This window comes from Engystomops pustulosus, chromosome 11, assembly GCF_040894005.1.
Source record: "Engystomops pustulosus chromosome 11, aEngPut4.maternal, whole genome shotgun sequence".
NCBI lineage: Eukaryota > Metazoa > Chordata > Amphibia > Anura > Leptodactylidae > Engystomops > Engystomops pustulosus.
In genome coordinates, this window is record NC_092421.1 from 7,373,174 (window position 1) to 7,388,998 (window position 15,825).

General features: G+C 46.2%; 1 protein-coding gene across 3 annotated transcripts in view; it reads left to right on the plus strand.

The window, feature by feature from the left end:
• MAPK8 (mitogen-activated protein kinase 8) overlaps positions 1-13,782 on the plus strand; it is a 49,459-nt gene extending 35,677 nt beyond the window's left edge. Inside the window, exons 7-12 of one of the 3 annotated variants that reach the window (XM_072130132.1) lie at positions 2,100-2,171; positions 6,598-6,780; positions 9,152-9,276; positions 11,906-11,969; positions 12,050-12,127; positions 12,225-13,782. In XM_072130132.1, coding sequence (XP_071986233.1) covers positions 2,100-2,171; positions 6,598-6,780; positions 9,152-9,276; positions 11,906-11,969; positions 12,050-12,127; positions 12,225-12,367 — 665 coding nt within the window. In that variant the 3' untranslated portion in view covers positions 12,368-13,782. Of the gene's footprint in view, positions 1-2,099; positions 2,172-6,597; positions 6,781-9,151; positions 9,277-11,905; positions 11,970-12,049; positions 12,128-12,219 lie in introns of all 3 variants that reach the window. The other 2 variants (XM_072130134.1, XM_072130133.1) reach the window with 2 other exon arrangements.
• Positions 13,783-15,825: the final 2,043 nt, after the last annotated feature.

The following is a 15,825-nucleotide window of genomic DNA, read 5'->3' on the forward strand; positions in this document are numbered from 1 at the left end:
CGCACACATTTACCTGTGTACGGCCCGTGCTCTCTGTATGGACACGCACACATTTACCTGTGTACGGCCCGTGCTCTCTGTATGGACACGCACACACTGACCTGTGTACAGCCCGTGCTCTCTGCATGTACACGCACACACTGACCTGTGTACAGCCCGTGCTCTCTGCATGGACACGCACACACTGACCTGTGTACAGCCCGTGCTCTCTGTATGGACACGCACACACACACACTGACCTGTGTACAGCCCGTGCTCTCTATGGACACGCACACATTTACCTGTGTAAAGTGCATGCGCTATGGCTATAACCGCAGCATAACGTCATGCTGTATCACAGATCACATTCTCCACATGTTAACTGTGCTCAGCTACCATTTTTCTGTGATCTGGGTGCAACCAACAGTAAAAACATTGGCTAGATTGCCAATCTATTACCTGTCTTATAAATGACTGCAGGATCCGACCTGTACCTGCTAGTGCTGTTTACCTGTGGTGAATCCTCTTACTGTGTCGACAGGTGAGTGAGTGGCCTGAAAGGGTTTGTCCATTTTATGCACATTCCAGCAAATTGATATTGTTTGTATAATGAAAAGCTTATTATGTCCCTGTGTCCCTATGTCATGTTATGTCACACAGACGCACTGCTCGTTATATCCCTGGTCATGTGATGTCACACAGACGCACTGCTCGTTATATATCCCTGGTCATGTGATGTCACACAGACGCACTGCTCGTTATATATCCCTGGTCATGTGATGTCACACAGGTGCACGGCTCGTTATATCCCCGTCATGTGATGTCACACAGACGCACTGCTCGTTATATATCCCTGGTCATGTTATGTCACACAGACGCACTGCTCGTTATATCCCTGGTCATGTGATGTCACACAGACGCACTGCTCGTTATATATCCCTGGTCATGTGATGTCACACAGACGCACTGCTCGTTATATCCCTGGTCATGTGATGTCACACAGACGCACTGCTCGTTATATATCCCTGGTCATGTGATGTCACACAGACGCACTGCTCGTTATATCCCTGGTCATGTGATGTCACAAAGGTGCACTACATATTTTAACGCAGTGTAATCAAAGCTGTGTGAGCGGTGCACCTGTGTGATACATGACCATGGACTGGTGTTTAGCTACTGCATAACATGAAGACAGCAAGCAGAGCTCTAGAAAATCATGAAGAATTGATACAGAAAATATATTGGAAAATGTAATAACTTTTCTTTAGACAACAATATTAATTATTCGCTGTCATGTGCTTAAAGTGTACAACCCCTTGAAGGTTGTGTGCCCTGTGTCATCTGTTTGTTGTTCTTCTTATTGGGGATTATGCAATTTTAATGTTTTAGCACATGATCCAGGACAAACCACGTGCCCTTAGACTGCAGATCTCAACCGCGGCCATTGGAGATGGGTATAGGGGTTCTTTAGTGATTCTGATCGCCAGAATGTAACCAAACATATGGTTTAACCTAAGCAGCGTACCAGGTGGAACCTATGTATGGAGCATCCTATATGGCTCCTGTAGAGCTGGTGGTGGCCTCACAGGACCCCATGCAGCTCCAACTCTCGGTTCAGCTCTTAACATCCTCAGGATCTTTTGGAGGTGGTTCCATCAGTGTATGATGCCATCAGTGGCCCAACATGCCCGATCTGCTCTGCACCATCTCTGCTCATCTACAGCACAACGTCACAAGAATGAAGGCGCTGATCATTGTCACTGTGGAATCGGGTTTGTGGTTCAGAAGACTGTTCCTAGTGGGAACCTCCGGCTGCAGATAAAGACCAGTCCTAGGTCTCTGCAGACGCCTTCATGTCTAGTATGATGAGGCCTGGCGGCAGGGAGAGCAGCTTTATGACTCGTCTTACACCTCACCAGATTCCTCATCCAGCATCATCCCTGCGATAAATCTGGTGCACTATTAGACTGTCAGGAGACACTTGTGACCCTGGAGAAGGTTTTGGGTAGAGAGCCTTTGCCTCTGACGTGGTTGATGTCTGCAGTCATGTAGTCTCCATTCCTGTCTCCTGTCCTGGTGCTCGGTCCATTCTCTGTTAATTCCTTGCATTCTGTTTGCAGTTGACATATGGTCAGTGGGTTGCATCTTGGGAGAGATGATCAAAGGTGGTGTGTTGTTCCCCGGCACAGACCGTATCCTTCCCATTGGCTCTTACAGCCCACCTCCAGCTGCCCCCCATGCTCCAGCAAGGCTTCTGTGTAGGTGCACACATCTGCTTGTAGGGATAAGTCATGTCCATCGTGGGCTCTGCTGCTGTGTTTCTATGATTTGGCCTGCACCTACTTCCCAATGTAGGTAACACTGGGCACCCTGCTTGTTATAAACCTCAGAACTAAACCATAAGGCACGGAAATCCGCATCCAATACACACTGTATGTGCACTTTTCATGCGGATTACATGCAGATTTGTCCATTTAGTGTTGTGCTTTTTATGGGTAATTTCTGCATGCGTCTTTTTTTTTTTCACCTGATCTGACGTAATTTCAAACAAAAAACTCCATGATGCGGATTTGATGCAAACTTCTTGATTTGATGCAGATTTTCACTCTCCCATAGACGTCAATGCAAAAATCCACAAGAAGGCGCATTGCAGATTTTACACACAGATTTTGTGCATAAAATCTGCAGTGTAACACATTAGCATTCAGCCTTGTGCACACTATCTTATGGGGGAATGTCCGGGCAGATCACGGCCCCTATAGGCATCTATGGCTCCCGGTCACAGAGCACACAGTGTCTCACCGTTCCAGCGGCTGCACCGCAAAATATAGAACGTGTCCTGTATTGTGCAGTGGCAGCTGTGCGGATTTCAATGGAGAGTGAGCAGTGCTCATCTGTCCTCTCCCCTGCACCCCAGGCCATAAAATGTCAGTGTGCATTAGGATGAAGGATTGTAAACCAAGCACCTTACATGTTGGTGTGTGCCCCCTTTGGCAGGACCTGCAAATGTTCTGAAGGGCACTGGACTCCTTTGACAGCTATGGAGCCTGGTGCCCCTTAGGCACATTTGCAGATACTTTTTGAGAAACGAGGGCATAAGAAGCTACAAGGAGAGTGGTTCACAATCTTTTCATCCTGGTGGTTGATGTCCCTTTAAAGTGAATATGCTTTGGAAAAAGATATGAAGATGTTGTGTTTCTTGTACCGAATTGCGGAAAATTAATAATCTTGTGATTACTTTTTTTTACATTGAGGTTTATGAGAGTCAAAATCTGCAACAAATCTGAATCAAATCTGCACTTTTGCTTAAAATGAAGTCAGATCTTTTGAAACCGGTTAAAAAAAAAAAACCTCAACACTAAATTAATTTGAAGTCTGCACAAAAAAACCCCACACAAAATCAGCACATAATCCGTAACACATAGCCTAATGGGGCGCGGTGTGTGGCGGCAGAGGCCGTTCCCACCTAGGAAAGAACGGACTGATGACAGTCTCCATCATGTGACCTGGGTGTGGATGGAGGGGGTCTGGGATCATCTGACATCGGTCCCCCGGCTGCTACAACCTTTACATTGTGAGTCTAGTAAGTACTTCCAAAAATGATGGGATAAAGGAAACTTTCGAAACAGAAGATACACAAAGCATGAAACATCCCAGCATCCCTTCCCAGTTTTTCCCGTAATTGTCTAGGCACCGGGTGGCGCTCACATCCAGCTAGTAATTATCTATGCGGCTGCCAGAAACTCCCACCCGCCTCTTGTCACAATGTTTATTACCACAATCAGTAACTGCCCACAGCATGGCCATATTCTTTGGATAGTGAATAACATACAAACAAGGGGCAACCAACCTCTTTCAATATTTTTTCGCCTGCTGCAGTACTGGAAGGGAACTTAAAGGGATGTTCTCACCTGGGCATTGACATTTAATTTGCCAGCCATATATAGATCAACTGGATGTTGGTAAAATAAGTCTGGGTAAGGATAATTTCCTATCAATGTATTCATATTATCCCTTAGACTGTTGTCCTTGGATACAACCACTGCTGCTGGTGAGATAACAAATATTTTTGCATACGAATTGTCCGCGTGATACTGCATGACTTACAGCCCTCCTGTGGTAATGATCCAGGTGGTCGGTTGCCTCAATAGCACATGTGTGCCCACCATTGCCAGGGTGCGGGGATGGCCATATCCAAGGACAGCTATCTCGTTTCATGGTGACATTTATAGGAAATTTACCTAGGTATAATTATTTTTTTAGTAACATTTAATTGAAGAAATGTATCTATATGACGAGTGATTTAAATTGAATGTGAATGTCCAGGTGGGAATACCCCTTTAAATGACATCAACCACCAAGATGAAAGATTGTAAACCAAGCACACTGACATACCGGTGTGTGCCCCTCTGGCTGGATCTGCTCCTCTTTTAGCTGCTTATGTCTTTTGTTTAAAAAAAATAATAATAATAATAAATAAACTTTTAAAATTATGCAAACGAGCCCAAAGGGGGTAGGTAGCAATGGAACCTGGAGCCCCTCTGGCTCATTTACATAATTTATAAAGCCTTTTTTTTTTTCTTAAAAACAAGGACATAAGAAGCTAAAATGTTGGATCCTGCCAGAGGGGGTGCACACCAGTATGTCTGTGTCCTGGGTTTACAATCCTTCATCCTGGTTGGTGGTAGATATTCTTTAAAGGAAACCTACCATTTCAAATGGTAGGTTTAAGCTGTAAACACCGAGCACCAGCTCAGGGTGAGCTGGTGCCGGTGCTTAGTTTCGTTAGTGTTAAAACCGCGGTATCACGGTTTTATCACTTTTTAAACTTTATAGCAGAAGCCGCTTCGGCGCTGCACGCGACCGTGCGCGCGCAACGCCTGCGGCATTTCCTATGTAGGCGCGCGCACGAAGCGCCGAAGCAGTTTATGCTATAAAGTTTAAAAAGTGTTAAAACCGCGATACCGCGGTTTTAACACTAACGAAACTAAGCACCGGCACCAGCTCACCCTGAGCTCACCCTGAGCTGGTGCTCGGTACTTACAGCTTACACCGACCATTCTAAGTGGTAGGTTTCCTTTAAGGAAAACCTGTAACCAGATTGCATCCCATTGACCAAGCAGCCCGTCAGGTCAGAGATAAAATGTACTTCTTTTTTTTTTTAATGTGAAATCGCATCGATTTACCTATAAAAAAAAATGTAGTGGCTGCAAGGGTAGTGTCACTTGGGTTGTGCAGTACCTGTAAACAGGCTTATCTGTGGTTCTGTGATCTGCGGATGAAGATCCAGTTCTTGCCGTTTGTTTAAACTCCCTGTATCTCCGGATGTGTAAATCACAGAACCACAAACTTGAGGTGATCTGAATGATGATGTTTTATATTTTTAATATGACCCCAGCAACATGTTGATGACCCCCCCGCCCCCTTTCTTCCCTTTCTGCTGTGAAGTTGACTCTTCTCAGGTAAAATATGACTCTTCTATACACATTGTCACATGACGTTGGGGGAATTTTTTTTTAAGTAAATGGGTGAGATTTCACATAAAAAAGGAAATTCTAGAAAAGACATTTCTTCAGCGCCTGAGGGGCTGGTAGATTAATGGGGTAAAATCCTGTGATGGGATCCCATTAAGTGAGCAGGAGCTTAGCTGCGCTATACAGGGGCCGGACCCTCCTGCCTCTGGTGCTGCAGGTCTCCCTGCAGGGCCTCCTCGTTGTACATTCTGCACAGCCTAATGTGTGTAACCTCTGCCCTCTTACTAGCGCCCTGTAGCCCACTAGCTGGTGGAAATGGGACTAATGGGAAGCAGATTATCCCTTGGTACAGAAATGGGGCAGTTTTTGACTGTATTGTGCTCAGGTTTATGCGTCTTATGTATTATTGCCTTACTTTCACTTAGATCGGGGGTGCACCTTCTTTCACAATTGGGATTGTACAATTCTAAACTTTGAAGGGGTCTTTCAGCTGATCCCTGGCGTCCAATCACATGCTGGACCTGCTCTCCTTTCACTTCCATTGGCTTCAGGTCAAGCATGCACATTACACTCCATTGAGAATGAGTCTCTCCGGACCTGTAGGCCCATGTTCTGGTGATTGGGGACTTCTGTAGTCCCTGTGTCATGCACCCCCTCCTCAGCAGTGCAAGCCACAGTCCTAATAGTAATAATCAGCTATTTATATGTCCAAAGAGGTTCTCCACTGACCACAATCCTTCATATGGAGGAGCTGTTCTTACGGCGCCTGCTCTCATGGGGCAGTCCCTGATCTGGTGACCTGTTAGGTGCATAAATTTGCCTCCAAATTCCAGAATGCCACTCGGCTACTTCTATGTATTAGAGCAGGTGGCATCTATTAATGCTCGCCCTCTGATACAGTCCTATAAGAGGGTAACCAGGACCTCCTCCATGTAGACGCAAGCCTTGTAGCATCCACTTTCTTGTGTTTCTCTGACGGGGTAGTTGATTTGGGAGATGTAGTCCTTCAGGGCTCAGTCAGGGGATCCTGCAGTGTTGTATTTTGGCTGCCTCCCCTCCCCCCCCAGCATTGCATGAATATTTCAGGTATTTCCATTTTCCCCCCACCCAAGTATTTCCTTGTTTTCTTGAGCTCCACTCCCAGATATTGATCAATGGAATAAAGTTATTGAGCAGCTTGGGACTCCTTGTCCAGAGTTCATGAAGAAGCTGCAGCCCACTGTCAGGACCTATGTGGAGAACCGACCCAAGTACGCCGGCTACAGCTTCGAGAAGCTCTTCCCAGACGTCTTATTTCCTGCAGATTCTGAGCACAACAAGTTAAAAGGTGAGTGACCATGGATAGACCTTGGATGTCAGGAATTGGGCTGACCGTGGTGCTAAAGAATCAGACACGAGGGTTCCCTCGCTCTCCCCCCAAGCCCATTTGAGGCTCATCTATAACACACTGCAATACCTATATACTGCAGTGTATTAGTAACGTAATCAAGGTATTGCATGTGTCCCCTAGTGGAACAAAAAATCTAATTAAAGGAAACCTGCCATCACAGATCTACCTAATAAGGTAGGTCCGATGGCAGGTTCCTTTAGTCTTCCAAAAACCCTTCGGTAATTTTTATTAAACTATTAGTATGGCCTAAAAATTTTTTATCTCTGATATATGCATGTTTTGTATACAACTTTTGGGGCGAGCCGTGGAGGGGGTGTTACGGCTACTCCACGACCCTTGTAACCTCTTTTGTTTCCTCCTCCTGGGTTCTCTTCAGCGTGCAGCTTGTTGTAGCAGTGCTCACTCGCCCGCGAAGCTGAAGTACTGCACATACAGCAAGCTGCGCTTGAAAACAAGCCTGTAGGAGGGATCAAAAGTTCCAGCTCCACACCCCAGTAGCCTCCAAACTAAATTTGCATACAACGCAGATCACATTTTTACAAACTTTTTACAAAAAAACCCATAGGGCTGGGGCAGGGTATAGGCACTTGCCATCCAATCTATCTTTGTATCCATGATCCACGATCCATGATAGTAGGTTACCTGTAACCCCTTACTATGTGATGTAATAGTATATCACACGTCTGCTGCTGCTGTATGGGCTGAGCCCTCTCAGTACAAGGTGGGTGTTTTCTGCATATTACCGCAAACACCCACCAGTAACACAAATTTTTGGTGCTGACACCGATCACTGGTGTTAACCATGTAAATGCCTCCAGCAAAGCTGCTGGAGGTATTTAAATCAAATTGGATTTGGTCGCCGGCACCTGTGAGGTCATCGCGTGGCGGCAATGGGTTACTATGACATGTCTCGTTTTAACCCATTCATTACAATGTATGATTTGCACCTTGTAATGTGTAAAATACCCAAATACTGCCATACTGTAGTATGGCAGTACATGGTAGGATCAATCCGACAAGGGTTAAAGTACCCTAGGGGGTCTGGAAAATTGTACCAAATAAATTAAAAAAAATGAAAAAACCTAATAATTCAAATCGCCCCCCTTTGTCTAGAACTGATATAATTATAAACAGTAAGTATCGCTGCATCGCAAAATATCTGATATATCAAAGTACAATAACGATTGTTCCCAGTGTTTAACCGGCAGAGGAAAGTAGCGCCCAAAATTGAAAGTGCCACTTTTTGCAATTTTAAAAAATGTTAAATATTCAATCGAAAGGCCGCAAAGTCTTTAAAATGGTAGCATTGAAAATGTCATCAAAAGTGGCAAAAATGACACCACCCAACAGCTCTGTAACCTGACAGCTCAGTCTCCCTGCAGCTGCTGCTACATTCAGCGGACAAGCTGGAGGGGCAGGCTCCAAACACTTGTGAACCATGGCACCAAGTTCACTAACAGTTCTGATGTCATATTAAAGAGATGAATCTACTTTTTAGTGTGATAGCAAAATTGTGCCTGTAGGTGTCCCAGACCATGAGATATCCTGTGTTATGAGTAGTTTTGCTGAAAAAAAACATTATAAACTTATAATAATGAGGTGCTGTGGCTGCTCCCGTGCTTCTTCTAACCCTAATTATGTATTGCTCCAGCCTAGTCTTGCCTAGAACACTGTAATCGCTGTGTTGTCCCTGCCAGGCAGAAGTAATCAGCTCAGCTTGATTAGTCCTGTCTGGACATTTCAGACATGTGGAAGTAATGTGTTTATGTATAGCAGTGTGCATGCAACCCAGCTTTCCCAAGGTCCTGAATTTTATAATTCGTTTTTTTGAGCAAAACCACTCAGTTCAGGGATTAAACAAGATATGTTTCTGCATCGGTGTAGCCACAGCATTCTCAAGGTATGAAATGGTAGGTTTCCTTTAAAGTTGGGAATGGAGATCTATACATTAAAATCTCATTTACTTTGTCATTTCTCATTTAATAATAGGAGTAGTGATAATAAATAATCGTCATCTAGTGCCATCATATGCCGGGCGTATGGGGGCATCTACTTAAACAGACCCCCTTCAGGTTCTGTGACAAAACGATCCCGATGTCATACTAAGGGGGGTTGTGCCTGGGTTCAGAAGATGCTGATGGTTGCAGTGGCCGCTGTCATGTCTATGCTAATCCCATCTGCAGGGGGTATGTGCCGTTAGGACATGGATATATGGGGTTAAGAGGTAAATGTAAACTAAAAAAAACCTCAGCTCCCAGGGGAAATCCGTACAGGGTGATGAATGGTAACGGTTTTGTCATTCTTGCAGCCAGCCAAGCCAGAGATCTCCTGTCCAAAATGTTAGTAATTGATGCTTCCAAGAGGATCTCGGTAGATGAGGCCCTGCAGCACCCGTACATCAACGTGTGGTACGACTCTCTAGAGGCCGAAGCCGTGAGTGCTCCCCTTATTTTGTTTGGCTTTAGAATTTAGCTTGAGCTGTTTCTGACGGAGGCTGCTATCAGGATCTAAGGCCATGGGCTTACGCACTGAAGGACTGGGCTTGTTATACAAGGGATTGTGTGCTACAGCCATTGTCCCATACGTATATGATCTTACACAAAGCATTTACATTGTGTTTTGGGACACAGTACAACCGCTGACGAGAGGACGTTGGCCTCATTACGTTGTGTTTACAAAACGCTAAATTAGCGCAATATTAACGGGCAGATTAGAGAGGGGCTAGGGTAGCCCTTCTGGCTCATTGACATAATTATAAAAGTTGATTTGAGAAAGGAGGCGGCAATGTCCTTATCCCTATATGTTTCCATTCTATGGCTGCAATGTCAAAATATCAGGTTGTAAACTTACATGCAACTCGCAAAGTCCAATGATATTAATGGAGTCCTGCGTATGAAATTTAACTTGCATTGTCCTTCCTCCTGGGTCCTGATTGACAGGTCTCACTGCTAGGACATGTTGTTTTATGGAACTCCTATTAGGGAATATTCAACAAGTAACATATTCAGCTCTGTTTACTTATTATTAGGGTAGGAAATGGGGTCAAATATTTTATACAGTGGCTCCTTGTAACTTTAAGAAAGTGCTCTTTTACATCATTCAGCACTTCATGTCCTGTGACCAGGGGGATGTCAAGGTTCTTACGCACTTCCATTTGCAATTACTACCCCATGTGTGTATCTGATTACATGAAATCACAGCAGACTCCATGGAGGATTGGGAGGAGTAGAAATCCATGGAGGCTGCTGTGATTTCATGAGATCAGATACATACATGGGGTAGATATTGCAAATGTTAGTGGGTACAGGACCTTAGATGAACTGACTCTGGTCACATGACACAAATTACTGAATGGTGAGGAGGAGGCGTATGGCATGGGAAAGAGTTGGGATGGTCTGGCCAAGCAGGACACACACCCTCTGATGCTAGATAAGATAACATAAAGATTATTTTATGAGGATGTGAGGATAAACTATTTTTAGCGAAAAGAGGGGAGACCGATTCCCGTAGAACTAACTGTCACTAACTGTATTTGTGAAAAAAAAGTGATGCTATCCCTTTAAGGGGGTTTCCTAGCTATTACATCTTGCTAGGGTCTAGCTACTCCATCATGAAAGGGAGACCTTTCCAAAAGAAGCGAGAACAACACTTCCCTTCTCTGTGTAGTGGAGAGAGTTTCATAGAACTGCTGGAAAACCCCCTTTAATCCCGGATGTGCCCTTCTCTCCCAACTTTTGGGCTAGAGAAAGAGGAACAAAAGCCCATCCCCCTTTACATAAACCACACCCCTTGACACCCCCACCACCATAATATAATATCAACCTCAATTGCCCCCAAAGTGGCCTCCGGTCCTCCTCTATCCCCCCTCATATAGTGGCCGCCTCCTGTCCTCCTCCGTCTCCCCCTCGTATAGTGCCCGCCTCCTGCCCTCCTCCCTCTCCCCTCGTATAGTGGCCGCCTCCTGCCCTCCTCCCTCTCCCCACGTATAGTGGCCGCCTCCTGCCCTCCTCCGTCTCCCCTCGTATAGTGGCCGCCTCCTGCCCTCCTCCGTCTCCCCTCGTATAGTGGCCGCCTCCTGCCCTCCTCCGTCTCCCCTCGTATAGTGGCCGCCTCCTGCCCTCCTCCGTCTCCCCTCGTATAGTGGCCGCCTCCTGCCCTCCTCCGTCTCCCCTCGTATAGTGGCCGCCTCCTGCCCTCCTCCGTCTCCCCTCGTATAGTGGCCGCCTCCTGCCCTCCTCCGTCTCCCCTCGTATAGTGGCCGCCTCCTGCCCTCCTCCTCAGTCTCCCCCTCGTATAGCGGCCGCCTCCTGCCCTCCTCCTCCGTCTCCCCCTCGTATAGTGGCCGCCTCCTGCCCTCCTCCTCCGTCTCCCCCTCGTATAGTGGCCGCCTCCTGCCCTCCTCCTCCGTCTCCCCCTCGTATAGTGGCCGCCTCCTGCCCTCCTCCTCCGTCTCCCCCTCGTATAGTGGCCGCCTCCTGCCCTCCTCCTCCGTCTCCCCCTCGTATAGTGGCCGCCTCCTGCCCTCCTCCTCCGTCTCCCCCTCGTATAGTGGCCGCCTCCTGCCCTCCTCCTCCGTCTCCCCCTCGTATAGTGGCCGCCTCCTGCCCTCCTCCTCCGTCTCCCCCTCGTATAGTGGCCGCCTCCTGCCCTCCTCCTCCGTCTCCCCCTCGTATAGTGGCCGCCTCCTGCCCTCCTCCTCAGTCTCCCCCTCGTATAGTGGCCGCCTCCTGCCCTCCTCCTCCGTCTCCCCCTCGTATAGTGGCCGCCTCCTGCCCTCCTCCTCCGTCTCCCCCTCGTATAGTGGCCGCCTCCTGCCCTCCTCCTCCGTCTCCCCCTCGTATAGTGGCCGCCTCCTGCCCTCCTCCTCCGTCTCCCCCTCGTATAGTGGCCGCCTCCTGCCCTCCTCCTCAGTCTCCCCTCGTATAGTGACCCCCCTAATCTCGGACAGTTGGGAGCTATGTGACCCCATTTGACTGTTGCACATTAACTGCTGCAGATGCCATTTAGTCTTTTTTAGTTTTATGTCTTTTGATTTATTCTGATTCTCCTCTTTCTTAAACAGCCTCCACCAAAGATCCCAGACAAGCAGCTGGATGAAAGAGAACATACAATAGAAGAATGGAAAGGTAACTCGCTGGGAAACTGCTGCAGCCCCTAGTGTTCTCACCTGTCCTCGCTGCCATTATCATATCTTATTGTCTTCCAGAATTAATATACAAGGAAGTTCTGGATTGGGAGGACAGAGCAAGGAACGGCGTCATCCGGGGGCAGCCGGCCCCTTTAGGTTGGTTTCATTTATGAATCTTTATTGGAGAATAACGGAGGGTGGTGTGAGGACATTTACTGCAGCTCACTCCCCTGTGTGTTTTCTCATAGCACAGGTGCAGCAGTGACTGATGGCTCCCAGCCTCAAACCTCCTCCTCATCGGCCGACGCTTCCTCCATGTCCACAGATCCGACGCTGCCCTCAGACACAGACAGCAGCCTGGAGACCACCGCCGGGACCCTGGGCTGCTGCCGATGATTCAGATGGGAGGGAGAGGTGTAGAGGGACCTCTAGGGGGTAGCACACATCGATGGCAACCAGAAGCAACGTCTATTATTGTAGAGTAAATATTATTAACCCCTTAGCTACCAGACGCCCTCGGACCCGCACCGCAGTCGTGGGAGAGGGGGTGGCAAGTTCTGAGATGTTGACCTGGGGTGGAACCACATACACGGGGGGGGGGGGGGGGAGGGGGAAAAAAAAAATTCAACGCACTCCCTGCCAGGCCTGTGATGGTTATCAAAATTGTAGTTTCATTTTTATTTTTTTATTTTGTGCTGTAATTTTGAACACTTAAGTGCTGGAGGGTTTTTGAGAAGCTGCCATAAATATGTATTGTATTTTTATTTCCATTGTGTGAGGACGGGATAAGGGGGAGGGGGAGGGGGAGGGGCTTAGCGCTCCGACTTTTTCAGAAAAGGTCACTTTGGTCCTGATTGTCTTGAAATTTTTATTTTTCATTTTTTTCCCCTGTTTCTTTGCTGGTGCTGCTCATGTTTTTTTTTGTCTCATTTACTCTCTAGAATCTCTTACATATTTTACTTATTTTAAAGATTTTTTTTTTTTTTAAATTGTAAGAGTTTTATTCACACGTTGACATCTTTGCCTCTGTTTGCCAGTAAACCAAAGGGCGGCGCTGCTTGTAGCCACTTCTTTCTTCTTTTTGTATTGTCTATTGCCTGCGCTGTTGAGGTGTTGGTGCATCCACTCTTGCAGAGTCTGGAGAAGCGTAAGATTTATTTTGTGTGTGTGACGGAGTGGATTTCTAGCTCTTGGGAGCATTAGGGGTGAGGCGTGTACATCCGGGAGACGACACGTTATGTTGTAGAGTCTGAGCGGGTATGTATGTAGCACCCTCGATGTGCAGGGGTCGGGTGCTCTGGCCTGAGGGTGGATGCCCAGCTTCTTGATGCATGTGCCCCCTGTGGTGCTTGGAGGCTCATCCGCAGAACAGTCCGCGGTGGCAGTAAGGGGTGGAAGTTGGGCTCATGTGAAACAAAAATTCCTCTCAGGACGCAGCTAGTTAGATGGCGGCAGCCATGTTGAGTGTGGACATGCAAGTTATTTATTTTTTTAATTCTGGGTTGGTCAGGGTGGAAGTGCGTTGCTCTGGTTGTGAGAATGAATGCACCATAGATGCCTCCTACAGAATGCATAGGACCTGTTACCCCCCCTCTAAGGCCGTCCTGCCATGGAGAAGCAATCTTCACCGCGTTGGAGTCCTTTCCGTCTAGATGCACCACATCACCGCTTGTAAATTCCTCTTCAGTTTACGTTCGCAGTGCAGATCAATCATTCAGCCGAGCCGTGCGCTACCCATGCCGAGGACTGGCGCCGGAGCAGCACATCCATTTATATCACTGACTCGTAATAAAAGATCAATGTTGGGGAAAGCCGTCGCTTGTTGTGTTATTTTGGTGCATGCAAAAACCTGAATGAAGTCCCCAAACGCTTGAGAGATTTATCAGAAGTGTCTGAGAGCTGAACTGTTCTAGTTGCCCATTTCATCCAATCAGAGCTCAGCTTTCACATCCCCACAACTGCTTATAAAATGAAAGCTGAGCTCTGATTGGTTGGATTGGGCAACTAGAACAGTTCTGCTCTCAGACACTTCTGATAAATCTCCCCCATCGACTTCAATGAGAAGGCAGTCGACACAGGATGTGAGAGTAAAGTCACACAAACACCGCACATGGGGAAAACAGCAATGAGTATAATCCATTACACAAAATAGGGAGCCAAGTTACCCGCAAATACAGGTACGAGAAAACGATCCGCAAAAAACAGCGCAGATATTTAAATTAATACAGAGTGATCAGACAATGGACATGGGGAAGGTTTTACAAATGAATATTTTATATCTGTTGTCACCCTCTTCCTGTCCCAGGGCTGATGTTCTACCTCTTATTCCAGGAGTCCTCCCGCACTGTCTATACCGGAGCCCACAGTCTTCCTACCAGCTTATGACCCCTTGATCCCGCGGCCCTTTTCCATTTTTGTGTTTCCGTTTTACGGTCCCCCCCCCAAAAAAAAACAACATTTAAAACGTAATTTTTCTGCACAGCAAATTGTCCTTTAAGTTTCCATCCTGTGTACTAGGAAGTGGTAAAAAAACACATTTGTGCCGTTTTATTTTGGGCCTTGTTTTTACTGCTTTCACTGTGCGCTCCAAATGTGTCCCCCCCCCCCCATTCTTTGGGTCAGCATGATCGTGGAGATACCAAATTTATATAGGTTTTTTTGGGGTTTTTTTCTGCCATTTTCTGATGCTTATAACTTTTTCACACTTTCATTGTTACCATCTTGGTGACTGTCCAACTTCTTGATCACTTGTCATTAGAAATGTTATGTGATGCAAATCGGCAAAGTGGTAAATCAGACTTTTGGGACATTTTTTTTCTGTTATGGGGGTTCACAGCCGAGAATAACTGGATTTTACTTTGATCTTTTTCTGTATTGTTATACCACCTTGAACCCTAGGGGGGTCTGCTCGTACTGGAAAGCTTTGAACAAATTTCACGTGTGGTGAAAATGCTGAAAAAAAACGCATTTGCACCATTTTCTTTGTTTTTATGACTTTCACTTTGTGCACCATCAGCACCCCCCCTCTCCCCCCCCCCCTTTGTTCTTTGTGTCAGTGTGATCAGTGATACTAAAGTTTATGTAGGTTTTGGTTTGTAAATATTTAGTAGAAAAAAAAAATTGTGTCGTCATATTCTGGAGTCAGTAACCGTTTCATACTTTAGTGTTCGGACCTGTGGAAGGTGTCACTTTTTTGTGGTCTCATTCCCATGACCTATTCTTCAGTTTTTATTAGAATTTTTATGCAATGAGAAAAGTGGAAAAGCCATTTGGACACCATTTTCCAAGGGATTTCCAGACTTCTCTGCCGGGAATAATAGTTTTTATAGTTTGATAGATTGGGAATTTTAACATGTTAATGACTTGTTTATTTATCTTTCTACATAATTTGTACTTTTTATTTAAAAAAATATTTATATGAAATTGACTTTTCAGTCCCATAAAGTACTTAAGCGCTAGAGGGTTTGATCGTTCCTAACATACGGCAGTAAGGACTGTGAAAGATGGTGTTGAATATATATATTCATGTATAAAAATATAAATGTAGGGTCACAATACTCATCTGGTACAGACCTGAACAATACACCCTCCACAAATATAAAAAATAAATAAAAGTTTTGACTCTTGGTAGTGCGTCCAGAACTGAGAGCAGCTTTAGGCTACATTCACACTAACATATGCGGTCATACGGTTGTTCCGCTGGGGAGGGGCTCCACAGGGATACGTGGCACTGAATGATGGGGCATGTCCTATCTTTTCCCTGGGTACAGAGCGGTACGATCATTGCTGGCCTATAGGGGATGTATATACGACCCAACACGGTTGTGTGAATTTAGCCTTAGGAGTTTCTTCTA